General features: G+C 49.4%; 1 protein-coding gene across 4 annotated transcripts in view; it reads right to left on the bottom strand.

Annotated features, from left to right (window-relative positions):
• Window positions 1-26138, bottom strand: part of slit1a (slit homolog 1a (Drosophila)) — a 123209-nt gene that overhangs the window by 79812 nt on the left and 17259 nt on the right. For all 4 annotated transcript variants that reach the window (XM_074675412.1, XM_074675409.1, XM_074675408.1 and 1 more), the window contains exons 3-4: window positions 25665-25736; window positions 22517-22588 (exon numbers count right to left, since the gene is read on the bottom strand). In XM_074675412.1, coding sequence (XP_074531513.1) covers window positions 22517-22588; window positions 25665-25736 — 144 coding nt within the window. The remainder of the gene's footprint in view (window positions 1-22516; window positions 22589-25664; window positions 25737-26138) is intronic.

Raw genomic sequence — 26138 nt, 5'->3', positions numbered from 1 at the left:
CTCCACATTCATGATGTTTACTGGGACCCCCCCTTGGCCCCTCCCTCTCCCTGTGACTGACAGCCCGGCTGCCTCCTGGCCCAGCCCGGCCCAGCCCGGCCCAGCCCGGCCCAGCCTGGCTCAGTGCAGGGGAGTGGGCCACTGAATGGGCTAATAAATGGTGAGGGAGGGGTTGGTCACACCCACACTATTGTGCCAGAGCTGTCAGGCCTGACCCCTAACCAAACACACACACATTCAGGAACACACACACACACATTCAGGAACACACACACACACATTCAGGAACACACACACACAGGCTCTTTTGGTTACAACCAACAATGTGTGCATGCAACCTTGTACGTACACACACACCTTCACATCACCTCTGTCAGCCCTGACCCCAAACCAAATACCCGGCTCCCCCCTGTATCCAAGGTGACCAAATGAGGCCCCCACCATCGCCTAGCAACAGGGAAACAATGGGCTCCAAGGAGACGGAATGGCTTGAGCAAAGGGCAGGCTATTCTCTGGGGGCGGAGGGAGGGATGGAGGAATGGGAGGCAGGGTGAGGGGAGAGGAGAGGGGGACGCGGGGTGATGGGAATGCTGTTAGGACACATCTTTAACCATGTCACAAAGACGCTGCCTGCCTGGGAAACAAGGCTGTGCTTCTCTCACCCCGCTGGACGTCTGCGCTCAGCTCACCCTCCCAACTGGAGGAAACAGTTTGACTTCACCTTCCACCGCGGCGTGGAGGAGAGGCCGACAGAAAGCCAGAGGGGAAAGAGTGAAAAATAAGATATTACGTAATCTGCCAGGATGACAAAGAGGTTATTGATTATATAACCATGGACGACGCTTCTCAGCCTCCTGCTGTATGAAAGGGAAGCCAAAATTCCCCTCACTGCACGTTAAGGTGCTTTTTCGAGCCCGTGGAGCCAAAGTATTGACCTCCGCCTTTTGAGCTAACTGAGAAAAGAAAAGTTAAAGCTATGGATAAATTATCAGAGAGACAGACTCCTCCGTCAGTTTGAAGCAGACGCTCCTTCCCAGCCTCCTGTTTGAATTAGTGATGTCTCCTCTGAGTGCTCGTCCTTTGCTTTGCTAATTCAGCGACACAGAGCAGCAGAGCTGTCAACTGTGCTAATTATTCCTTTTCTCATAGCATCACATGAGTAATTAAGCTAAATCATCAGGAAAAATAAATGACTGGGGATGAAAAATGCATGTGATGTTTACTTTGGCATAAACTCAAAATCTCAGCTGGTTAAATGATGGAGTCAGGGGCGCGGTTAGCCTCGTGGTTAAAGCTAGCTACAGTCCTCTTCACGGCAGTCGACTTACAAAAACTGGTGGAGGCAGTTTCTTCTTCTATGGGGAAGCTTTAAGTATTGGCATCACTTTTAGAGAGCTGTCATGTCATCCATCATCCTTTACAGTCTTTGCTACGAATCACTCTAAGATGAGACAAATCTTCTTCAGGCTTTTCAGACAAACTTCACGGTTAGAAACACTCTCACACTCACACGCTCCTTCAGCAAAATAAACCAATCTGATCATAGATGAAGCCCTGAGGCTCTGACTTCACTTCCACTGTGAAAACAAGCGTTAACACTTCTGTTTTCCCTGACTTTGGAGGACTGAGGGTGTTAGCGGCAGCACATCGCCATCTCTCAGCTTCCTGCATCCAGACGCTCAGTGGAAACTGGTGGAAACAGGTGGAAAGAGGTGGAAAGAGGTGGAAAGAGGTGGAGAGGTGACTGAGGGTGAGATGGCCCAGGGGCTGAACGCAGCACAACACCACCTCTGTAAATTCAGTTTCCATAGCAACCATAACAAGCTCAACTATAAAAAGACAAAGACTGAGAGGGAGGATAACTGTCTGTGATGATCCAGCTGAAGTGTGTATTATCACACACCTTTGATTATCTGCTGTGATTAGCTCCTCCCACAGCTTCTGAAGGTGTGACATGTCCTGTGAGGGCTCCCGTAGGATCCTTCAATCAAAAATACACAGCTGGTAGTAAAAAAGGAATAACTCAGCCTCAGGGGAGGAAAGACAGGAAGTTAAACAGAGACGGTGGACTTGGTTCCCTCAGCAGACTTGGTTTCCTCAGCAGACTTGGTTCTTTAAAGAGGACATATCATGCTTGTTTCTCCTGTTCACTAATCCAGACTAGGATGCCTGTAAAGCATTTCTGCCCTCAGTACAAGTCATTTAGTTCCTTCATTGCCCCACAATAGCGTTCTCAATATCCTCATTTTAGGCCATTCTGAAGATCTGGTTGAAACGCTCCGTTTGGAGAATGACCTCCAGTAACCTCGCAACGTCACAGCCCTTTGTGCTCTGATTGGTCAGTTCTATCAGAGGGGCGGAGGGGGTAGAGCCAGGGGGCGGTATTTGCAGCATGGCAGTATTTACAAAATCACCACATTGAATGGAGCAGACGCGAGTTTGCTGTTTGCCAAAACTTCACCGTAAGGCATTGATAGCACTAATAAAATGTCAGAGTGTAGGATACGTCCTTTTGTATTGGACCCCGAGTCAGACCCGGACGGTTCTGCAGCTCAGGAGGAAGAAAATCCACCTGGACACAGATCATCTCAGGACGCTTCAGTGTGGTGAGTCAAAGCGGTACTGTAACATGTAGAGTTTATACCTGGAAATATAGGCAGCCTTCACCAATAAACTATTTCTATAACAGGGCTCCATCCTGCTCCTTCACTTTTCTCTGTCTGTTTTATCCATCATGCTGAAAGTGTCGTCTAAAGATCGCCTCTACCGTCAGTTCCTCACTATGTTATTACCGCAGCATTATCGTGGTCCAGGTTCACAGTGCATGTCAGAACAAGCATGCAAATATCACAGTCTCACAAGTATTACCACGTCTGCTAAAACTACAGTGTTTTAACTGCTGATTCACCATGTAAAGCCAAGCTGCTCAGCAGAGCAGAGTCCCTGCATCCAGCACTCAGTCAGTCGGCTCTTGGTGGGTGTATCCCTCGGTGGCGGTTGTGTGACTAACTGACATCACAGAGGAGGAGCTGATTTATCAGATTACTCCAATAAAAAGAAAGAATCCTCGTGTCGTCACGACGGTCGAAATCTCGCGGCCAAATGGCAATGACCTATTTTCAGGGGCATCAAATCTCGTTCTAGGATATCAGAAAAAATACAATATCTCATTTTTTAAAATTCAGGGGGTGAAAGGTCTTGTTTTCAAATGTATTATATTATATGTAAGTATTAAATCAGGGATCAGCATGATATGTCCCCTTTAAGCAGGCCTGGTTTGGGGTTTCGAATACGTTTGATGGACAAAACAAGCGGCTCCTACAGGATGAAGCAGGATGAGAGATTTCCATGTTTAGCAGAGCAAACTGCAGCTCCACTAAGCAGAGCTGTGCCCGCCGTGGTCAGAAGACGACTGTGTCAGAGGCGCTAATGAAGGTGTCAGGGGGAGGGGCCTATAATAGTGTGTGGCTATGCGTTACGGATTAACACACACATGCATAGATTGGTTTGGGGGATTTAACCGGCTGAGGGGGATTTAAGGAGTGGCCGCTGCTCTTCAGGGCGAAGTCCAATCCTTGAGCATCAGACGGTGTTCACGTCTCAGTCTGTGGCTCGTCCTGAGCCCTCAGCTTGTTCCCACGGCAGCTTCATGAAGCGTTGACTCCCTCAGAGTGGGCGGAGTCAAAGAAATACACGAGCTGTGTGTCTGCTGCTGATTTCTGGAGGGGGCCGTTGTCCTGCCTGAGGTATCTGACCCTCTGAGGTCTGTAAATATCAGGAAAGGTCTCAGGATAATGTGCTGGACGGAGGAATGCTATAACTCTCAGAGACCAGAGAGACTGGACCCGGTCTCTGAGAGCTGTGTGGGTCCCTGTGTCTGACGGGGACACTCCTGACTTCATGGGAACCGTCTCCAGGTCCAGGCTGGTCTGGGGATGACTCCTTTTCTTTCCTGTGAGCTCTCACACTGCAGCGCTGGTAATATCCCTCCACTAACAGCAGCACCAGCCCCACCCCCCCACCGTGGGCTTGATCTCCACATGAAAGGGTCTGCCTGCTCATTACCACAGCCCGGGGCTCATCGGGCCCTGAGTCCTCGGGCCTTTCATGGAGCAGAGAGGATGGAGGAAGCCAGTGAGGAGAGAGGAACAGATCTCACACTGAGCTCTCCATCAGGCGCCCAGGTGTTAGCCGTGCAGATAAGAGCCGGGGAGGAGGCGATGGAGGGGGAGCGAGGGAGCGATAAGGGAGGCAGGACAAGGTAGATGACAGAGAAGGAGAGGAGTACAGAGAAAGGGTAAGGAGGGATGATGGAGGGAGATGTGGAGGCTTTCTGCTCCTCTCTCCGCGCAGCGTTTGCTCCTCTGTGGACCCCGCGTCGCTCAGACCTCCTCCTGCAGAGTCCAGCTTTGAAGTGATAATGGGGCTTTAAGCTGGAGCTGCAGGTGCCTCCTCTCCTCCCTCTGCGCCTCCCAGCACGGTCACAGAGATGAGAGGAGATCAGACCAGCCTTTCTTCTCCCTGCGCCTCCTTTCCTCTCCTGCTTTATCTGCCAGCCCCACGTACTCCATCCTCTCAGTATTTATCGCTCTGCAGGTACCGCCCGTCTCCTCAGCTCCTTCTGTTGCCCTCCAACTCATTTCACTCTTTCCACTGCTCCTGCTCTCCACCTCCACTCAATTAAAATGCTGCGCTGCACTGACTGTTGGAGGGGAGGGTTTGAAAGAGCCCAAAAACAACAATTTAAATTTTATGAGGGGGGAAAACAACTTTCCGAGCTGAATAAATAACACATAAAATATGTTTTATATTCCTCTCCTGTTGGACTGCTTCGGTTTCTGCTCTCCAGCTCTGGCTCTGAGTCTGCGACTCCTCTCAACAAATCAATACTCTGCTCCTCACAGCGCGGACCGACTGAGGGGAAGCAAAGCTGGCTGTTGGTTCATGGTGAATAAACACAGTGACACACAGACGCTGCTGCTGTAAACCCAGCTCAGGGACAGAGAATCGATCCAGTCCCCGACGGTTTCCTGTTATCGTCTACAGAGCTTCAAAAAGAGGAGAGACGCCCCCTGCTCACAACAACACGCTGTGTCTCTGAGTCCACGTCCACAGTGGGCTGATGGGATCACCGCTCCGTGCTGTGCAGGGGCGTATTTAGTGGTTTGGGGGCCCAGGGCAAACCCAGTCCATGGGGCCCTCCATGTCCTTGTAACTCCTCTTCCTCAGAGCTAGACTGGCCTTCCCTGGGTCCACTGTCTCTTTCCCAGAATCAAGGCATGAGACAGTGCTAATCTTGTTCATGCTAACTTAACACAACTAAATGCATTTCCTCAAGTTCTGTACTTTAGTTTGATTTAGAAAAAAGTGAATCCATCATTTAGTCCACTTTGTCCTGGATTTGAAATCTTTTATGGTCCATTGAAGCTTATTTGTCCCACAGTGGGGAATTTACAGAGTAACAGGAACAAACAAGAAAGGATGAAGTGAAAAACATTACAACAGGTAAATATTGGAAAAAATAATTTAGTCAAGAAAAAATATGTAAATATCAAGCACAACATCAAACTGGAAAAAAAATCTACTGAAAGAGGTGATATTTACAGTTACCATACTTTTTGGTCCTATTATTTTAAAGTGAATGTATTTTTATTTGACCCCCTGTCCAGTGAGTTATGTTTCCAAAAAAGAGATTTATACAATAATGTTTATCACCAACTCAAAAAGTTTGATTTAGAGAAAATGATCCTGTTTCCTGGGCTAGATAAAGTCCTTAAAATCCTAAAAGTCTGACATGTTTATCTCAGATCTCAGAGCAACATTGGTTTTATTTCACACTTGGTTGGAAATAAGAAAAAAATGGTAAAAAGTGTTTTTACCACTTTCTTCCTGAATCAAATGTTCAGATGTGTTGTAACATGGAATAGCCCATTGAATAAGAAGGGAGGGGGAGGAGCCAAAACCATCATTACAGATTAAGACTTTGATGGATTTTGAAGCATGTGAAGGAAGATTTAGAAAAAAGAAATGCTTTCAACTGAAGAGAACTTCATAAATCAGTTTTTAAGGGATGCTCAGGGGGCCCCCAAACTGCCTGTGTTTGCCTAATTGTAGCTACGCCCCTGGAGCTGTGATAGCAGCAGGCGTGTGTGCTGAGCGTGGAGCTGGATTGGAAACAGATAGGCGTTTGTGCTGGAGTTCAGTTTTTCCTCTCTGCTCGCTCCAATATGTATTTTTACAGGAATGTGGGCCGTCGCTCCCCGAGCAGACAAGTGTCTTTTGTTTACTGAGAAAGTGAGACGTCTGTGGAGAGCGGCGTGCAGAGGTGAGGAGCACGTCCGCGGCTGGATTCATGTTCAGACTTTATTTCCAGGCCTGTGGTCTTCTTCCACTCATCAAACTCATCGAGTTAACGTGAACACACGACTCTCAGCTGTTGATTTAAAGGTTTGCATGACTCAGAGAAAGTTTGTTTTCATCTGTCAGCTGGTGGATGGAGGTTCCTTTCTGACTTTTAAAGTTTCTCACAGTGATTTTCAAGTTGTTTATGGAAACTATTAAAAAACAGGTTTACACTGATTCCTTGTTTAAAAGTTTGATTTCAGAAGAGATTGGCTCAGATTGCTCATTGACCTCAGATTATAAGAGATCATGTCAGATATGTTATGTTAGATAACTATGCTAACAGGAAGAATGCTAGCTTGGTGGAGCGCTGAGCGGCGCGGTGGGACCCTGAGCGATGGAGGTGGACGTGTCTGGGAGCCAGGAGAGGAAATTCTGGCGGCTGCTCTCGTCACACGCCGGGGAGCCCGGGTTGTTTGTAATTGCATGTGGCGCTCCCACCGTGTGCTGACCTCAGTGTGGCGCCCCACGCTGGGTCTCATCACGCTGCTGCAGGATCGATGCTAACACAGGACAGAGCCATGAGGGCGGAGCTCTGACAGTCTAAGGAAGGACACAGGAAGTTGACGTTTCCACTCTCTGCTGTAGCTTTCCTCACATGTTCTCACACGTCATGACCTCGTTCACCTGAAACCCACACATGACATCACCGGCGAGGGGAAACGCTCGGTCACGGCGTTCAGGTTCAGGTCGTGTCGCAGCAGCTCCTCAGTCAGCGCCGTAACAAAAGAGCCGGAGGAGGTGAGCTCATTAAGGAGGGTTAGGAATGAAGCTGCTCGCCACAGACAGAGAGGAGACACACACACACACACACACACACACACACACACACACACACACACACACATAGCGCTCAGACAAACACACACACACACACAGATATATATAGCTGCAGGGAAGAGGAAGGAGTTCAACAAAACACTTTTCTTCCAGAGGATAAAGGGATGCATCTTAAAGACTATAATTACACACACACACACTCACACACACTCACACTCACACACACACACACACACACACACATAGCGCTCAGACAAACACACACCAACTCAAACATCTAAAACTCTCTTTCCATCCATAACACATCACTTTCCCAGGCAGTGCTCACACCTCGTCCAGAAAATATGAGCTGCTCTTTGACGATTTCTCGTCCAAAGTTTTTCTCTGCGTGCTCCAAAAAGTCAGACTGAATCTAACTCTAAACACCAGGAGAAAAACAAGGGGGCAACCAGGAGAAAACCAGGAGGAAACCAGGAGAAAACCAGGAGGCAACCAGGAGGAAACCAGGAGCAAACCAGGAGCAAACCAGGAGCAAACCAGGAGCAAACCAGGAGGAAACCAGGAGCAAACCAGGAGGAAACAAGGAGGCAACCAGGAGCAAACCAGGAGGAGACCAGGAGGTAACCAGGAGAAAACCAGGAGGAGACCAGGAGAAAACCAGGAGGAAACCAGGAGCAAACCAGGAGCAAACCAGGAGGAAACAAGGAGGCAACCAGGACAAAACCAGGAGAAAACCAGGAAGAGACAAGAAGAAAACCAGGAGGAAACCAGGAGTAGACCAGGAGTAGACCAGAAGAAAACCAGGAGGAAACCAGGAGGAAACCAGGAAGAAACCAGGAGGAGACCAGCAGAAAACCACCAGGAGAAAACCAGGAGAAAACCAGGAGGCAACCAGGAGGAAACCAGGAGAAAACCAGGAGGCAACCAGGAGGAAACCAGGAGAAAACCAGGAGGCAACCAGGAGGAAACCAGGAGTAAACCAGGAGGCAACCAGGAGCAAACCAGGAGGAAACAAGGAGGCAACCAGGAGGAGACCAGGAGGTAACCAGGAGAAAACCAGGAGGAGACCAGGAGAAAACCAGGACAAAACCAGGAGAAAACCAGGAAGAGACAAGAAGAAAACCAGGAGGAAACCAGGAGTAGACCAGGAGTAGACCAGAAGAAAACCAGGAGGAAACCAGGAGGAAACCAGGAAGAAACCAGGAGGAGACCAGCAGAAAACCACCAGGAGAAAACCAGGAGAAAACCAGGAGGCAACCAGGAGGAAACCAGGAGAAAACCAGGAGGCAACCAGGAGGAAACCAGGAGAAAACCAGGAGGCAACCAGGAGGAAACCAGGAGTAAACCAGGAGGCAACCAGGAGCAAACCAGGAGGAAACAAGGAGGCAACCAGGAGGAGACCAGGAGGTAACCAGGAGAAAACCAGGAGGAGACCAGGAGAAAACCAGGACAAAACCAGGAGAAAACCAGGAAGAGACAAGAAGAAAACCAGGAGGAAACCAGGAGGAAACCAGGAGTAAACCAGGAGTAGACCAGAAGAAAACCAGGAGGAAACCAGGAGGAAACCAGGAGTAAACCAGGAGGCAACCAGGAGAAAACCAGGAGGCAACCAGGAGGAAACCAGGAGAAAACCAGGAAGCAACCAGGAGAAAACCAGGAGAAAACCAGGAGGCAACCAGGAGGAAACCAGGAGAAAACCAGGAGGTAACCAGGAGGAAACCAGGAGGAAACCAGGAGGCAACCAGGAGTAGACCAGAAGAAAACCAGGAGGAAACCACGAGGAAACCAGAAGGAAACCAGGAAGAAACCAGGAGGAGACCAGCAGAAAACCAGCAGGAGAAAAACAGGAAAAAACCAGGAGGACACCAGGAGGAAACTAGGAGAAGGAGGAGGAAGGAGGTTCAGGCCTCCTGTGATTGTATCCTGATGATGGATCTAGACCACACTTTGATGATTTATTCATGCTGTATCAATTCATAATGACCAGTCCCACATGTACACACACACACACACACACACACACACACACACACACATACACACGCACATGCACACACACGCACGCACACAAACACTCACACACATGTGTTTGATCGTGGCGGTCATCGCTGGATGCTGTGTGTTTGGTCAGAGGAAAGTCAGAGCATCAGACTGAGTATGTAGAGCAGTGTGTACCAGAAGCTGGACACACACACACACACACACTCACACACACTGGACACACACACACACACAAACACACACACACACACACACACACACAGACACACACACACACACAGAAGTGATGTTAGTGTGAATATTTAACAGCTTCGATCCGTCTGCTCCATGATTCATGATTCACGGACACAGAGAGTAAATATCAACACGGCTGCTTCCTCCAGATTCTGCTCCTGGTGTTTCCCTCTCTGACTCTCTGCTCCTGGTGTTTCTCTCTCTGACCATCTGACTCTCTGCTCCTGGTGTTTCTCTCTCTGACTCTCTGCTCCTGGTGTTTCTCTCTCTGACCATCTGACTCTCTGCTCCTGGTGTTTCTCTCTCTGACCGTCTGACTCTCTGCTCCTGGTGTTTCTCTCTCTGACTCTCTGCTCCTGGTGTTTCTCTCTCTGACTCTCTGCTCCTGGTGTTTCTCTCTCTGACCGTCTGACTCTCTGCTCCTGGTGTTTCTCTCTGACCGTCTGACTCTCTGCTCCTGGTGTTTCTCTCTCTGACCGTCTGACTCTCTGCTCCTGGTGTTTCTCTCTCTGACCGTCTGACTCTCTGCTCCTGGTGTTTCTCTCTCTGACTCTCTGCTCCTGGTGTTTCTCTCTCTGACTCTCTGCTCCTGGTGTTTCTCTCTCTGACCGTCTGACTCTCTGCTCCTGGTGTTTCTCTCTCTGACTCTCTGCTCCTGGTGTTTCTCTCTGACCGTCTAACTCTCTGCTCCTGGTGTTTCTCTCTCTGACTCTCTGCTCCTGGTGTTTCTCTCTGACCGTCTGACTCTCTGCTCCTGGTGTTTCTCTCTCTGACTCTCTGCTCCTGGTGTTTCTCTCTGACTCTCTGCTCCTGGTGTTTCTCTCTCTGACTCTCTGCTCCTGGTGTTTCTCTCTGACCGTCTGACTCTCTGCTCCTGGTGTTTCTCTCTCTGACTCTCTGCTCCTGGTGTTTCTCTCTCTGACCGTCTGACTCTCTGCTCCTGGTGTTTCTCTCTGACCGTCTGACTCTCTGCTCCTGGTGTTTCTCTCTCTGACTCTCTGCTCCTGGTGTTTCTCTCTCTGACCGTCTGACTCTCTGCTCCTGGTGTTTCTCTCTCTGACCGTCTGACTCTCTGCTCCTGGTGTTTCTCTCTCTGACCGTCTGACTCTCTGCTCCTGGTGTTTCTCTCTCTGACTCTCTGCTCCTGGTGTTTCTCTCTCTGACTCTCTGCTCCTGGTGTTTCTCTCTGACCGTCTGACTCTCTGCTCCTGGTGTTTCTCTCTGACTCTCTGCTCCTGGTGTTTCTCTCTCTGACCGTCTGACTCTCTGCTCCTGGTGTTTCTCTCTCTGACCGTCTGACTCTCTGCTCCTGGTGTTTCTCTCTCTGACCGTCTGACTCTCTGCTCCTGGTGTTTCTCTCTCTGACTCTCTGCTCCTGGTGTTTCTCTCTCTGACCGTCTGACTCTCTGCTCCTGGTGTTTCTCTCTGACCGTCTGACTCTCTGCTCCTGGTGTTTCTCTCTCTGACTCTCTGCTCCTGGTGTTTCTCTCTCTGACTCTCTGCTCCTGGTGTTTCTCTCTCTGACTCTCTGCTCCTGGTGTTTCTCTCTCTGACCGTCTGACCATCTGCTCCTGGTGTTTCTCTCTCTGACTCTCTGCTCCTGGTGTTTCTCTCTCTGACCGTCTGACTCTCTGCTCCTGGTGTTTCTCTCTCTGACCGTCTGACTCTCTGCTCCTGGTGTTTCTCTCTCTGACCGTCTGACTCTCTGCTCCTGGTGTTTCTCTCTCTGACTCTCTGCTCCTGGTGTTTCTCTCTCTGACTCTCTGCTCCTGGTGTTTCTCTCTCTGACCGTCTGACTCTCTGCTCCTGGTGTTTCTCTCTCTGACTCTCTGCTCCTGGTGTTTCTCTCTCTGACTCTCTGCTCCTGGTGTTTCTCTATCTGACCGTCTGACTCTCTGCTCCTGGTGTTTCTCTCTCTGACTCTCTGCTCCTGGTGTTTCTCTCTCTGACTCTCTGCTCCTGGTGTTTCTCTCTCTGACTCTCTGCTCCTGGTGTTTCTCTCTCTGACTCTCTGCTCCTGGTGTTTCTCTCTGACCGTCTGACTCTCTGCTCCTGGTGTTTCTCTCTGACCGTCTGACTCTCTGCTCCTGGTGTTTCTCTCTCTGACCGTCTGACTCTCTGCTCCTGGTGTTTCTCTCTCTGACTCTCTGCTCCTGGTGTTTCTCTCTCTGACTGTCTGACTCTCTGCTCCTGGTGTTTCTCTCTCTGACTCTCTGCTCCTGGTGTTTCTCTCTCTGACTCTCTGCTCCTGGTGTTTCTCTCTGACCGTCTGACTCTCTGCTCCTGGTGTTTCTCTCTCTGACTCTCTGCTCCTGGTGTTTCTCTCTCTGACTCTCTGCTCCTGGTGTTTCTCTCTGACCGTCTGACTCTCTGCTCCTGGTGTTTCTCTCTCTGACTCTCTGCTCCTGGTGTTTCTCTCTCTGACTCTCTGCTCCTGGTGTTTCTCTCTCTGACTCTCTGCTCCTGGTGTTTCTCTCTCTGACTCTCTGCTCCTGGTGTTTCTCTCTGACCGTCTGACTCTCTGCTCCTGGTGTTTCTCTCTGACCGTCTGACTCTCTGCTCCTGGTGTTTCTCTCTCTGACTCTCTGCTCCTGGTGTTTCTCTCTCTGACCGTCTGACTCTCTGCTCCTGGTGTTTCTCTCTCTGACTCTCTGCTCCTGGTGTTTCTCTCTCTGACTCTCTGCTCCTGGTGTTTCTCTCTGACCGTCTGACTCTCTGCTCCTGGTGTTTCTCTCTGACTCTCTGCTCCTGGTGTTTCTCTCTCTGACCGTCTGACTCTCTGCTCCTGGTGTTTCTCTCTCTGACCGTCTGACTCTCTGCTCCTGGTGTTTCTCTCTCTGACCGTCTGACTCTCTGCTCCTGGTGTTTCTCTCTCTGACTCTCTGCTCCTGGTGTTTCTCTCTCTGACCGTCTGACTCTCTGCTCCTGGTGTTTCTCTCTGACCGTCTGACTCTCTGCTCCTGGTGTTTCTCTCTCTGACTCTCTGCTCCTGGTGTTTCTCTCTCTGACTCTCTGCTCCTGGTGTTTCTCTCTCTGACTCTCTGCTCCTGGTGTTTCTCTCTCTGACCGTCTGACCATCTGCTCCTGGTGTTTCTCTCTCTGACTCTCTGCTCCTGGTGTTTCTCTCTCTGACCGTCTGACTCTCTGCTCCTGGTGTTTCTCTCTCTGACCGTCTGACTCTCTGCTCCTGGTGTTTCTCTCTCTGACCGTCTGACTCTCTGCTCCTGGTGTTTCTCTCTCTGACTCTCTGCTCCTGGTGTTTCTCTCTCTGACTCTCTGCTCCTGGTGTTTCTCTCTCTGACCGTCTGACTCTCTGCTCCTGGTGTTTCTCTCTCTGACTCTCTGCTCCTGGTGTTTCTCTCTCTGACTCTCTGCTCCTGGTGTTTCTCTATCTGACCGTCTGACTCTCTGCTCCTGGTGTTTCTCTCTCTGACTCTCTGCTCCTGGTGTTTCTCTCTCTGACTCTCTGCTCCTGGTGTTTCTCTCTCTGACTCTCTGCTCCTGGTGTTTCTCTCTCTGACTCTCTGCTCCTGGTGTTTCTCTCTGACCGTCTGACTCTCTGCTCCTGGTGTTTCTCTCTGACCGTCTGACTCTCTGCTCCTGGTGTTTCTCTCTCTGACCGTCTGACTCTCTGCTCCTGGTGTTTCTCTCTCTGACTCTCTGCTCCTGGTGTTTCTCTCTCTGACTGTCTGACTCTCTGCTCCTGGTGTTTCTCTCTCTGACTCTCTGCTCCTGGTGTTTCTCTCTCTGACTCTCTGCTCCTGGTGTTTCTCTCTGACCGTCTGACTCTCTGCTCCTGGTGTTTCTCTCTCTGACTCTCTGCTCCTGGTGTTTCTCTCTCTGACTCTCTGCTCCTGGTGTTTCTCTCTGACCGTCTGACTCTCTGCTCCTGGTGTTTCTCTCTCTGACTCTCTGCTCCTGGTGTTTCTCTCTCTGACTCTCTGCTCCTGGTGTTTCTCTCTCTGACTCTCTGCTCCTGGTGTTTCTCTCTCTGACTCTCTGCTCCTGGTGTTTCTCTCTGACCGTCTGACTCTCTGCTCCTGGTGTTTCTCTCTGACCGTCTGACTCTCTGCTCCTGGTGTTTCTCTCTCTGACTCTCTGCTCCTGGTGTTTCTCTCTCTGACTCTCTGCTCCTGGTGTTTCTCTCTCTGACCGTCTGACTCTCTGCTCCTGGTGTTTCTCTCTCTGACTCTCTGCTCCTGGTGTTTCTCTCTGACCGTCTGACTCTCTGCTCCTGGTGTTTCTCTCTCTGACTCTCTGCTCCTGGTGTTTCTCTCTGACCGTCTGACTCTCTGCTCCTGGTGTTTCTCTCTCTGACCGTCTGACTCTCTGCTCCTGGTGTTTCTCTCTCTGACTCTCTGCTCCTGGTGTTTCTCTCTCTGACTCTCTGCTCCTGGTGTTTCTCTCTCTGACTCTCTGCTCCTGGTGTTTCTCTCTCTGACTCTCTGCGCTCACCGTCCTCCTCTAACTTCCCCTCTCTTCTCCGCTCTGCCCTCGCTCTCGTCGTTGGGCTGGTGGTTGTGAATATTTCAGATGGCGGAGTGGTTTTTAAATTACCCCCTTTTGGCTTCCGCTCTCCTCTCATGGTCTGGTCTGCGTTTCTCCCTCACACACGGTTCAACTCGTAAAGAAAACAGCGACAAGCCATAAAAGCCACTTTTACCAGCTGACGAGGACAGGGGCAGGAAGAGGGGCAGGAAGAGGGGCAGGAAGAGGGGCAGGAAGAGGGGCAGGGGCACCAGGTCCAGACCTGCCGGGGACTTCTATCGATTTCTAACTTTTACTGTTTTTTATTTAAGCCTTTCTCTGAAAAAGAAAACATTGCTCTGAACTTCTTTGTTTGAATTAAAGGATAAATGACAGAAATAAAATCCAGATTAGAAATTAAAATCTTGTTGGAGCAGAAGAAACTGAAGCTCCGCCTCCTCCTTGATGTTTTGAAGGAGCCACAGTGAAGCTGGAGCTGGAGTCACGCGTGAACCAGACTCTTAAAAGTTTCTGAAGTTTTGAGGTTAGAAACAAACACAGAAGTTTCTGTTCGAACACATGAAGCTACAACTCAATGTGTCTGTTTCAGTTAAAGAAGAAGTCTGTGTAGAAAAATCACCACTGAAGCTGGGTCCGTCTGTTTTTGAGTGAACTGAGCCTTTAAACACACAGCTCCTCTGCAGGTGTTTGGTTTTGGACGGCGCCAAAGTTAACTTTCCGCTCTGAAGCCTTTGCCATCACTGTTTACTCAGTGTCAGACAAACCCCAGTCAGGGAATCAGGATGTCTGCCATCAGCGGCACACACACACCTCCTGATGAGGACTGGTTGCCATGGAGACCGCTGCCAAGCAGGGGCCCAAACGGTCCTCTGAGGGAGGGGGGGAGGATCCAGCACGTCGAGGCGGGTCATTCATAAGCTGAGACAAAGAGAGGTGAAGCACAAGACCAGCCTGGACCATTAACAGCCTGCCAGACACACACACACACACACACACACACACACACACACACACACACACACACACACACACACACACACACACACACTCACACTCACACTCACACACACACACATACCCACACACACAGAGAGAAAAGTGATGCACACACACACTTACAAACAGTCAGAAACTGGTTTTGGAGCCAGTCACCAGCTGACAGAGATAATCCACTTTCGTCGTGGCGACTTTGAGCCACAGCAAACGAGATGCAGCGAGCAAAGAGAAACAGAGTGAGAGAAACAGAGTCAGAGAAACAGAGTCACAGAAACAGAGTCACAGAAACAGAGTCACAGAAACAGAGTCAGAAAAACAGAGTCACAGAAACAGAGTCACAGAAACAGAGTGAGAAAAACAGAGTCAGAGAAACAGAGTGAGAAAAACAGAGTCAGAGAAACAGAGTGAGAAAAACAGAGTCAGAGAAACCGAGTCAGAGAAACAGAGTCAGAGAAACAGAGTCACAGAAACAGAGTCAGAGAAACAGAGTCAGAGAAACAGAGTCAGAAAAACAGAGTCACAGAAACAGAGTCAGAGAAACAGAGTCACAGAAACAGAGTCACAGAAACAGAGTCACAGAAACAGAGTCAGAAAAACAGAGTCACAGAAACAGAGTCAGAGAAACAGAGTGAGAAAAACAGAGTCAGAGAAACAGAGTGAGAAAAACAGAGTCAGAGAAACAGAGTGAGAAAAACAGAGTCAGAGAAACAGAGTCACAGAAACAGAGTCAGAGAAACAGAGTCAGAGAAACAGAGTCAGAAAAACAGAGTCACAAAAACAGAGTCAGAGAAACAGAGTCACAGAAACAGAGTCACAGAAACAGAGTCACAGAAACAGAGTCAGAAAAACGGAGTCACAGAAACAGAGTCAGAGAAACAGAGTGAGAAAAACAGAGTCAGAGAAACAGAGTGAGAAAAACAGAGTCAGAGAAACAGAGTCAGAGAAACAGAGTCACAGAAACAGAGTCAGAGAAACAGAGTCAGAGAAACAGAGTCAGAGAAACAGAGTCAGAGAAGGAGAGTCACAGAAACAGAGTCAGAGAAACAGAGTCAGAGAAACAGAGTCAGAAAAACAGAGTCACAGAAACAGAGTCAGAGAAACAGAGTCACAGAAACAGAGTCACAGAAACAGAGTCACAGAAACAGAGTCAGAAAAACAGAGTCACAGAAACAGAGTCAGAGAAACAGAGTGAGAAAAACAGAGTCAGAGAAACAGAGTGAGAAAAACAGAGTCAGAGAAACAGAGTGAGAAAAACAGAGTCAGAGAAACAGAGTCACAGAAACAGAGTCAGAGAAACAGAGTCAGAGAAACAGAGTCAGAAAAACAGAGTCACAGAAACAGAGTCACAGAAACAGAGTCACAGCAACAGAGTCACAGAAACAGAGTCAGAAAAACGGAGTCACAGAAACAGAGTCAGAGAAACAGAGTGAGAAAAACAGAGTCAGAGAAACAGAGTGAGAAAAACAGAGTCAGAGAAACAGAGTCAGAGAAACAGAGTCACAGAAACAGAGTCAGAGAAACAGAGTCAGAGAAACAGAGTCAGAGAAACAGAGTCAGAGAAACAGAGTCACAGAAACAGAGTCAGAGAAACAGAGTCAGAGAAACAGAGTCACAGAAACAGAGTCAGAGAAACAGAGTCAGAGAAACAGAGTCAGAAAAACAGAGTCACAGAAACAGAGTCAGAGAAACAGAGTCACAGAAACAGAGTCACAGAAACAGAGTCACAGAAACAGAGTCAGAAAAACAGAGTCACAGAAACAGAGTCAGAGAAACAGAGTGAGAAAAACAGAGTCAGAGAAACAGAGTGAGAAAAACAGAGTCAGAGAAACAGAGTGAGAAAAACAGAGTCAGAGAAACAGAGTCAGAGAAACAGAGTCACAGAAACAGAGTCAGAGAAACAGAGTCACAGAAACAGAGTCAGAGAAACAGAGTCACAGAAACAGAGTCACAGAAACAGAGTCACAGAAACAGAGTCAGAAAAACGGAGTCACAGAAACAGAGTCAGAGAAACAGAGTGAGAAAAACAGAGTCAGAGAAACAGAGTGAGAAAAACAGAGTCAGAGAAACAGAGTCAGAGAAACAGAGTCACAGAAACAGAGTCACAGAAACAGAGTCAGAGAAACAGAGTCAGAGAAACAGAGTCAGAGAAGGAGAGTCACAGAAACAGAGTCAGAGAAACAGAGTCAGAGAAACAGACTCACAGAAACAGAGTCAGAGAAACAGAGTCAGAGAAACAGAGTCAGAAAAACAGACTCACAGAAACAGAGTCAGAGAAACAGAGTCACAGAAACAGAGTCACAGAAACAGAGTCACAGAAACAGAGTCAGAAAAACAGAGTCACAGAAACAGAGTCAGAGAAACAGAGTGAGAAAAACAGAGTCAGAGAAACAGAGTGAGAAAAACAGAGTCAGAGAAACAGAGTGAGAAAAACAGAGTCAGAGAAACAGAGTCAGAGAAACAGAGTCAGAGAAACAGAGTCACAGAAACAGAGTCAGAAAAACAGAGTCACAGAAACAGAGTCAGAGAAACAGAGTCACAGAAACAGAGTCACAGAAACAGAGTCACAGAAACAGAGTCAGAAAAACGGAGTCACAGAAACAGAGTCAGAGAAACAGAGTGAGAAAAACAGAGTCAGAGAAACAGAGTGAGAAAAACAGAGTCAGAGAAGGAGAGTCACAGAAACAGAGTCAGAGAAACAGAGTCAGAGAAACAGAGTCAGAGAAACAGAGTCAGAGAAGGAGAGTCAGAGAAACAGAGTCAGAGAAACAGAGTCAGAAAAACAGAGTCAGAAACAGTCAGAGAAACAGAGTCAGAGAAACAGAGTCAGAAAAACAGAGTCAGAAACAGTCAGAGAAACAGAGTCAGAGAAACAGAGTCGGAGAAACAGAGTCAGAAAAACAGAGTGAGAAAAACAGAGTCAGAGAAACAGAGTCACAGAAACAGAGTCACAGAAACAGAGTCACAGAAACAGAGTCAGAAAAACAGAGTCACAGAAACAGAGTCAGAGAAACAGAGTGAGAAAAACAGAGTCAGAGAAACAGAGTGAGAAAAACAGAGTCAGAGAAACAGAGTGAGAAAAACAGAGTCAGAGAAACAGAGTCAGAGAAACAGAGTCAGAGAAACAGAGTCACAGAAACAGAGTCAGATAAACAGAGTCACAGAAACAGAGTCAGAAAAACAGAGTCACAGAAACAGAGTCAGAGAAACAGAGTCACAGAAACAGAGTCACAGAAACAGAGTCAGAAAAACAGAGTCACAGAAACAGAGTCAGAGAAACAGAGTGAGAAAAACAGAGTCAGAGAAACAGAGTGAGAAAAACAGAGTCAGAGAAACAGAGTCAGAGAAACAGAGTCACAGAAACAGAGTCAGAGAAACAGAGTCAGAGAAACAGAGTCAGAGAAACAGAGTCAGAGAAACAGAGTCAGAGAAACAGAGTCAGAAAAACAGAGTCAGAGAAACAGAGTCAGAGAAACAGAGTCACAGAAACAGAGTCACAGAAACAGAGTCAGAGAAACAGAGTCAGAAAAACAGAGTCAGAAACAGTCAGAGAAACAGAGTCAGAGAAACAGAGTCAGAAAAACAGAGTCAGAAACAGTCAGAGAAACAGAGTCACAGAAACAGAGTCAGAGAAACAGAGTCAGAGAAACAGAGTCAGAAAAAAAAGGGTGGGAATCTTTGATGGAGGGATGATTTATACGTTTAATGATAGCTCACATTATTTATTCCACATCTACTTCCTCCAAACATCCTTTCTTCTGACTCTGAGCGACCGTTCCCTCAGCATCCAGCCGTCAACAAACAAAACACACAGCATCCCTCACACACACACACACACACACACACACACACACACACACACACACACACACACACACACACACACACACACACACACACACACACACACACACACACACACACACACACAGGCAGCTCTTTAATCTCCAGTCAGAGGAGCAGCGTACTCCCCGGCGTACGCCTGCCATCCACACATTAGCACAGAGATGTAATCATGCTCTTACTCTGAGAGCGTTTCTGTCTAATTAGAGTTATTTACATTTTCCCTCCTTTTCCTCCTCGTGTGTGTGTGTGTGTGTCTGACGCTGTTTGTGTTTCTGAGTCCTCGTCTCCAAGCGTTACCACAGACGTCTCAGAGAGAGATCACACACCCATCCTCCTCCATCCCTCGCCACGGGCTCCTCACCTCCCCTGTAGAGCAGGTACCACCACGCCTTCCCCTCCCCATCACGTCATGGCCGTTAATACAAGCCCCGCCCCTTCAAACCACCTGTGTAGTCAGCAGCGTTTGTTTGTGGCAGCAACGAGCAACACGGCAATCAGAAACCACAAAACACCCCTTGCTCCTCCCACCCCCCCATCCTGAGCCCAAACCAGATGCTGCCCCCCCGGGGGTTAGCTGTCAGGCTAACCGCTCTGTGCTCCTCCTGCTCCGCTCACCTCTCCCTGCCTGCTCCCTCCACGCCGCGCTCCTTCCTTCCTCCAGCTCTCCCACTGCGAGGAGGCACTAATTACAGAGGAGGAGGAGCAGATTACAGATCTGAGGAGCAGTGGAAGTCTGAGGGGGGGGCAACAGGTCGTTAGCTGTGATGAATGCAGCTCAGTTTTCACTGTTATTGTTCGCCGTGCTCTGAGCAGCGGCGCTCACCTCTGCATGGCGTTCCCGTGCTTCCTCGTCAGCGCCATCCATCACGGCGGCTCTAACAAACTCTAACATCTCTAATCATCTGGAATCAGATCCAATTATCTCTGCTCGGCCCCTCATGCATCACAGCGCTGCTCTCGCTCAGGCACGGGGCGACGCAGGAGCATGGAGATAAAAAGTTCAGCTCATGAACATCAGAGGAGAAACACTGCGAGTGTTTCACAAAATCCTCTAAATCCTGCACGAAATGACAGAAACTGTGAATCTGCAGCAAAGTACGGTTAAACTTTAACTGGATTCATGCAAAGACGCAGCAGTTTGTTCATTTTTACTCCACAGAAACTTCAGCAGCTCCACAAACAAAACTCTGCGTTCATAAATGTTTCATCACTTTCTTCTCTTTGAATTAAAACTCAAAGCTACGTTAGCTTAACGGCTGAAAATGAGTTTTTAAAATGACCCACATGGTCCAAACTTCTGAGCTGTGGAGTCCTGAAAACCTGATTTCTGCAGAAAGGAAGAAAAACTTTCTCCAAAAACCTGCTCCAGTTCTGCTCGGTCCCTTTGTAGTGAAACTCATTACTGAGCTACCAGCGTTAGCATTAGCATTAGCTTAATGACTGAGCGGGGTCAAGTGTTTGAAACTCCCCGCTAACAGCAGTCCTCTGCTCTTTTATTAACCCAGCCGGAGTTTCCTCCCAGGTTTTAATGAGAGCAGCGATCCTCCTCTGATCTCTGCTTCCTCCATCACAACGCCGTCATGTTTGTCCTCCCAGCAGGAGGCGAAGACAAACACACACTCTGTTACACCAGCCCCCCAAACCAGGCTGCAGAGCACGCTAGAGGAGAACCAGGGAGAGGAGGAGACGGAGAGGATGAAGACAGAGAGGAGGAGACGGAGAGGAGGAGACGGAGAGGAGGAGACAGAGAGGAGGAGACAGAGAGGAAGAGACAGAGAGGAGGAGATGGAGAGGAGGAGACAGAGAGGAAGAGACAGAGAGGAGGAGACGGAGAGGAGGAGACAGAGAGGAGGAGACGGAGAGGAGGAGATGGAGAGGAGGAGAGTGAAACGAACAGAAAAGGAGGAGAAGAAGAGAAACCATCTGGGTCAGGGCTCCACCTGAGGCCCTACAGACGGACCAAACCGGGCCGAGCCCTGAGAGAGTCTGAGGACTCACAGATCTACAAACACACGTCTGTCGTTCAGCCTCTGTCTGTCCGTCATCAGTCACACACACACACACACACACACACACACACACACACACACACACACACACACACACACACACACACACACACACACACACACACACACACACACACACACACTAGCAGGAACCAGCGGTGAAAGTCTGGGTCCCCTGAGACCCAGAACCTTTTAAGTCCATTAAAAGCTGCTGGCGGGAGCGAGACGGGGCTGTAACCCAACCGCATCAGACTGGAACCAGAACCCAGAGTTCAGAGACACGTTAGGAAAAACCTTTGTCTCCTCCTGCTGCTCCTGCTGCTCCTGATCCCAGGCGACCAGACGCCGTTCTCAGGCGCTCCACGTCCTTCAGGAAACTGCAGCCGTCAGTAAAACGCCGGCGCCGCTCAGATCGTCTTATTGTCGATTCCATGGCCCTGATCCTACATTTGTTTTCACTGCCGGGGAATTTACAGCAGCACCACCTGAAGGCTTCAAGGTCCATTACGGCCCGCTTTAATCCAGGCAGGGGAACCAACAAATGAGTGTGTACACAGAGCGAATCGATTAAACAACCTTAAACAAAGTCTGGGCCTGAGGAGGAGGAGGAGGAGGAGGAGGAGGAGGAGAACCAGCGCCGAGTAACGAGCAGGAGTCAGATTGGATGAAACGAGGAGTTGCGTCAGCTCAATCCTCTGGCTGCTGGCAGAGCCTGCCGCTCCAGATGGACTAATCAGGCTCCTCCAAGGCCGTCTGCCCCATGTCTGCTCCAGCTGAGCAGGCAGCGTCAGGCTGGCCCCGCCCCCTCAGGACGACGCTCTAACCCTAACCAAAGGTGACACGAGCTGATGGTTGCAGGAAGCGACAGATAGATTCAAGATGGTGTTCAACATCAAAAGCAGGATCAACAGACGGGGATGCCGAGGCCAGGATCTGGGTCAGTCCAGCCCGGGTCTGGAGCGGAGGAGGGGAAATGGTTTTTCCACGTCCCACTGTTTCATGATTCCCAGATGCTCCAGGTAATCTGACCTGAGCGATGGAGCTGAGAGGATCAGCCCGCTACAGGGACACTGATCACCTCACAGAGCCGCGCTGCAGACGGGAACCAGCTCAGCTCTCTGTGGGACCGGCTCACTGAGTGTCGGGGTATGTGGGTGTGTGATGAAAGGGGGTCGGCCTCAGCGACTGGAAACCAGAGAGCGCCGTGATGACACGTTTCATTCAGACGGAGAGATAAACGACTCCATGAGCTCTGCAGACGTCTCCACCACGCAGAAAGACCTCGTTAGGTAACACACACATCCTTTCACCTCGATCAGAGTTCAGAGTCTGCTTCAAGTCCCAGAGTCACACCAGCTCCCAGGAGCAGGACCCAGGACCAGGACCAGGTCTGAGCCAAACTATGTGCACAGAGCTTTGATTTCCACTCATGCAGCTGAATTTATCTGACAGACAGCGAGCGAGTGAGCGCTGAGGAGGTCACAGGCTGCTCCTCACACACTCCACCTGATCAGGCCGTCTGATGAGACCTGAAGCGGATCCTGATGGTTCTGACTTTAGAGCAAACCAAACCCAGACCAGAACCCATCTGACAGACTGAGACCACCCTCTGCTCCGTGCTGAGGCTCTCAGTGAGGGCATGCATATTAAAGAGAAGACAAAGAGTGTGTGTGTGTGTGTGTGTGTGTGTGTGTGTGTGTGTGTGTGTGTGTGTGTGTGTGTGTGTGTGTGTGTGTGTGTGTGTGTGTGTGTGATGTACTCACAGTCGAGACAGGCCGGGGTTCTTCTGAAACAGCAACTCAGGAAGCTGCTGCAGTTGATTACGGTTCAGCCGCCTGCAGCAAGGAAAACACACCATCACCCAATGACTTTGTCTGTGTGTGTGTGTGTGTGTGTGTGTGTGTGTGTGTGTGTGTGTGTGTGTGTGTGTGTGTGTGCCCTTGTGTAGGCTGTGAATAATTTCTGCTAGCTGCCGTAGAATGGGCTTAGCCACAGGCTATTGTGTTTCCGTGTGCACTGACTGTCACATAAATATCGCTCTGAAAGTTCAGGGGAATTAAACTTTAGTCAGCGCCGTAAATTATCTCTGCTCGGTTAAATTACGACGCGGCGCCCGCTGGATCCAGCGCTCTGTGAACTTTCCCAGAGTCAGAGGGAAGAAACTTTCCTGTTTAAAGCAGTGAGTTACCTCCTCCTCTCATCTGGACGTTGATCTGGGCTGAAGCATTAGAACAAGATGTTAGTGAATGAAATTAGAAACGGATGAGCCTGTTTCAGCCAGAGGAGGCTCTGACGGGGGGGGGGGCAGCTGGCGAGGGCCTCCGTGTCAAACCACCAGCGTCCAACACTCGCAGGCTTTATGCAAATTCACCCACTAAGACAACCAGGAGCAGACTGTGGCTAATCTGCTGGGAAGCTCGGCTCCCTCCTCCCTGAGAGGCTGTCAGAGTCCACAGGAGCCCACAGGAATCCACAGGAGTCCACAGGAGCCTATCTGAGTCCACAGGAGTCCACAGGAGCCCGTCTGAGTCCACAGGAGCCCACAGGAGCCCACAGGAGCCCACAGGAGCCCACAGGAGCCCACAGGAGCCCACAGGAGCCCACAGGAGCAGAGCAGCAGCTGAGGCTGGGAACCTGGAGGCCTCTCTGACGCCGTCGCTGAGACAGATGCTGGGAGCTGAGCCACTGGCTGTGCACGCTGAGAGGAGGTTTAAGCCGCGTTTCCACCAAGCAGTTCGGGTCGGTTCAGTCCGGTTTGGCACGGTTTGGTTCAGTTAAGCCTGATTCTGTTTGCATTTCCACTATGGCTGCAGCATAAGTCGACATAATCAACAAGTCGACGATAAAAATGAATCAACGCAAATTTTAACAGTCGATGTGTTGTATTATTGTTGGTATTGTGGTTGTCACGTGGTGAAATCAAACACCAGGGGGTAATACTCATCTGTAACTTCAGCTCACAGCATGAGGTGCTGTGTTATTGGAGACTTTTATGGGTAAAGATCACTAAGTTCATACGTGAGGAATATTAATGAGGAAAAATCTCCACTCCCAGAGAGCGCTGTGCGCTGACGGAGGCTCTGCATCTCCGGCTTGGACAGCCTGACAGCTCCCGGAGTTTAGCGTCTGATAACGTGATTTAGAGAGTCTCCTTCACTCTCTGTTACAGACAGTTTTTCAGGATCTGAGCCACAAACTAGAGTCAAAACTCCCCTAACTTTAGAAAAGAGAGGACATTTATCTGAAGGGGCTCTCACTCTCAAGCTCACACTGCAGCGCTAACGCTCAGCGGGAGGAGGAGGAGGGGCGGAGTGAAGTAACCCATGTAGAGAAATGAAGCTAAACGCGTTGTTATGGAGAGCTGGGAGAGAGTCAGACGGGATCATACAGAGAGCAAAGCCCCAATAAACAAATAAACATCAGAAAACAAGAACAAAGTCACTGATAAGAGGTCTGTCCAACACTGAACAACAACTTCATTTCTCTGTTACCTGCTTCATTCATTTTCAGATTTATTTATTTTTTCTATAGTACTTATATTTTTATGTCATCATGAATGAAATAAAGACAAACAAACAAACATGACACAGGGCTGACCAATCAGAGGAGAGAACCTAACTCTGGGTAAAAACAGTGAAAATGAAGTACACAGGTTGAATTATAAAGGTCTGCACATTTGAAAGGACAAATTAGGTTGAAACACAAAATAACCGTGATTAATCGACTAATCAAAAACATAATGGATAGATTAGTCGACTTTAATAATAATCGTTAGCCGCAGCCCTATTGGACTGTGGAGTTATGACAGAGATCGTTTTGGCATTTATTTGGGAAACATGGTTTTGAAATAATCGGACAACAGAAAAATAATTGCTTGACTAATCGTCCAATTAATCAGTAGATTAGTCGACTAATCGATAAAATAATCGCAGATGAATTGTTTTCGTCCTCTCTGTGATTGTCATGCGTTTCTTTGATACAAACAACAATCAAACTTTGTTTCAGAGAAGTCTGTGAGTCACCAGGAGAAATACAGCCACTGCTGTCACACAGGAAGTGACCATTCTTTGGACCGATCAACGGTCTGCAGTGTTGTAGCTCCACCTTCTGAGAGCGGATCAGTTCAGTCTGGCACCCATACGGAAGGGTCCCAAAAAGTGGGACGGCTCGTCTCAGGTTTTGGGGATCTGTCCCGGGAATAGTCAGTGGAAACGCCACAAAACACGCGCCATACTGAGACAAACTGAACCAGTCTGCTTGGTGGAAATGCGGCCTAAGTGTGTGTTTGGTATTTCTCCTCTGCTCCTCTCTGCTCACACCTGCTGCTGGGATCGTGGCGTCTCGGCGTTACAGAAAGGAGCCGCCTCGTTTCCACAGTGGTCTGGCACACGGACTCGTCTCCTGGTGTTTGGATCTGAGCAGGGTCTGGAGGTAACGTAAACTGTTAATGTGGCTTCAGATCAGGGGAAAGCCTTTCATAAATTAACCGCTGTGTGTGCTCCACGGCTCGTCGTCTGCGGCGCAGGTCTCCGTGTGGCGAACTCTATTGATTTGCTAACGAGCTGGTCTGAGGTGAGGTGGATCGTGTTTGTCTGCGTGTGTTTCCAGACGCTTTACGAGCCGTCAGGGAGTCCTGGTGCTGTCCAGATGAGCCGGGCCTGTGGTGGGGGAGCCTCTGAGGGCACGCCTGTCAGGCTAAGCTAATAAAAACACTCCCAGCCCACGCTACGCCCGCGGTCTACCAACCCCACCACAGGGAAACGACAGGGAAGTGGCTCAGATTCAACACGCCACTTTCAGCGCTTCCTCCTGCTCGACTCGTTAATGTGAGCTGAAGGAGCGACAGGGGGGCGGGACTTCCTGTGAGGCTCAGAGAGGATGTTAAAGTGTGTAACTGCTGCTCATACTCACAGTCTCTCCAGCTCCTTCATGTCGTCGAAGGCTCCGCGCTCGATCACCGTGATCTGGTTCTCCATCAGCTGCCTGCAGAGAGGAGGAGAGACCATGTGACACCAGCCTGTGGGCGGAGCCACAACAAGCTCTGAGGGTCTGAGGGTCCAGACTTCTTCCTCTATGTGTGTTCAAGCTGGGTGCAGTACACTCAACACCTCACACACACTCACACACACACTCACACACACACACACACTCTCACACACACACAGGGCAGCGCACAGGGCCCGGGGCACCGTCAGGAATCTTGGCAGGAGAAGCAGAAGTAGCAGCCAGGAAAGTTTTAAGGTGGCTCGCAGAGTCCGGGTCCAGGCTCTGGTGTGGTCCTCTGGGTTCAGCTGCTGGGCCGGACCAGACCCAAGGTGGGCAGGAGGTCAGAGAGAGCAGGAGGAGAAACCGAGGAGGCGCTCCAAGGTTTTTATGACTGGCACA

Source organism: Halichoeres trimaculatus, unplaced genomic scaffold, assembly GCF_033239565.1.
Source record: "Halichoeres trimaculatus isolate MK-OKI-2021-1 unplaced genomic scaffold, fHalTri1.1 fHalTri1_scaffold_8, whole genome shotgun sequence".
NCBI classification, from domain to species: domain Eukaryota; kingdom Metazoa; phylum Chordata; class Actinopteri; order Labriformes; family Labridae; genus Halichoeres; species Halichoeres trimaculatus.
Note: the sequence above shows the minus strand (reverse complement) of the source record. Positions and strands in the feature narration are given on the sequence as shown.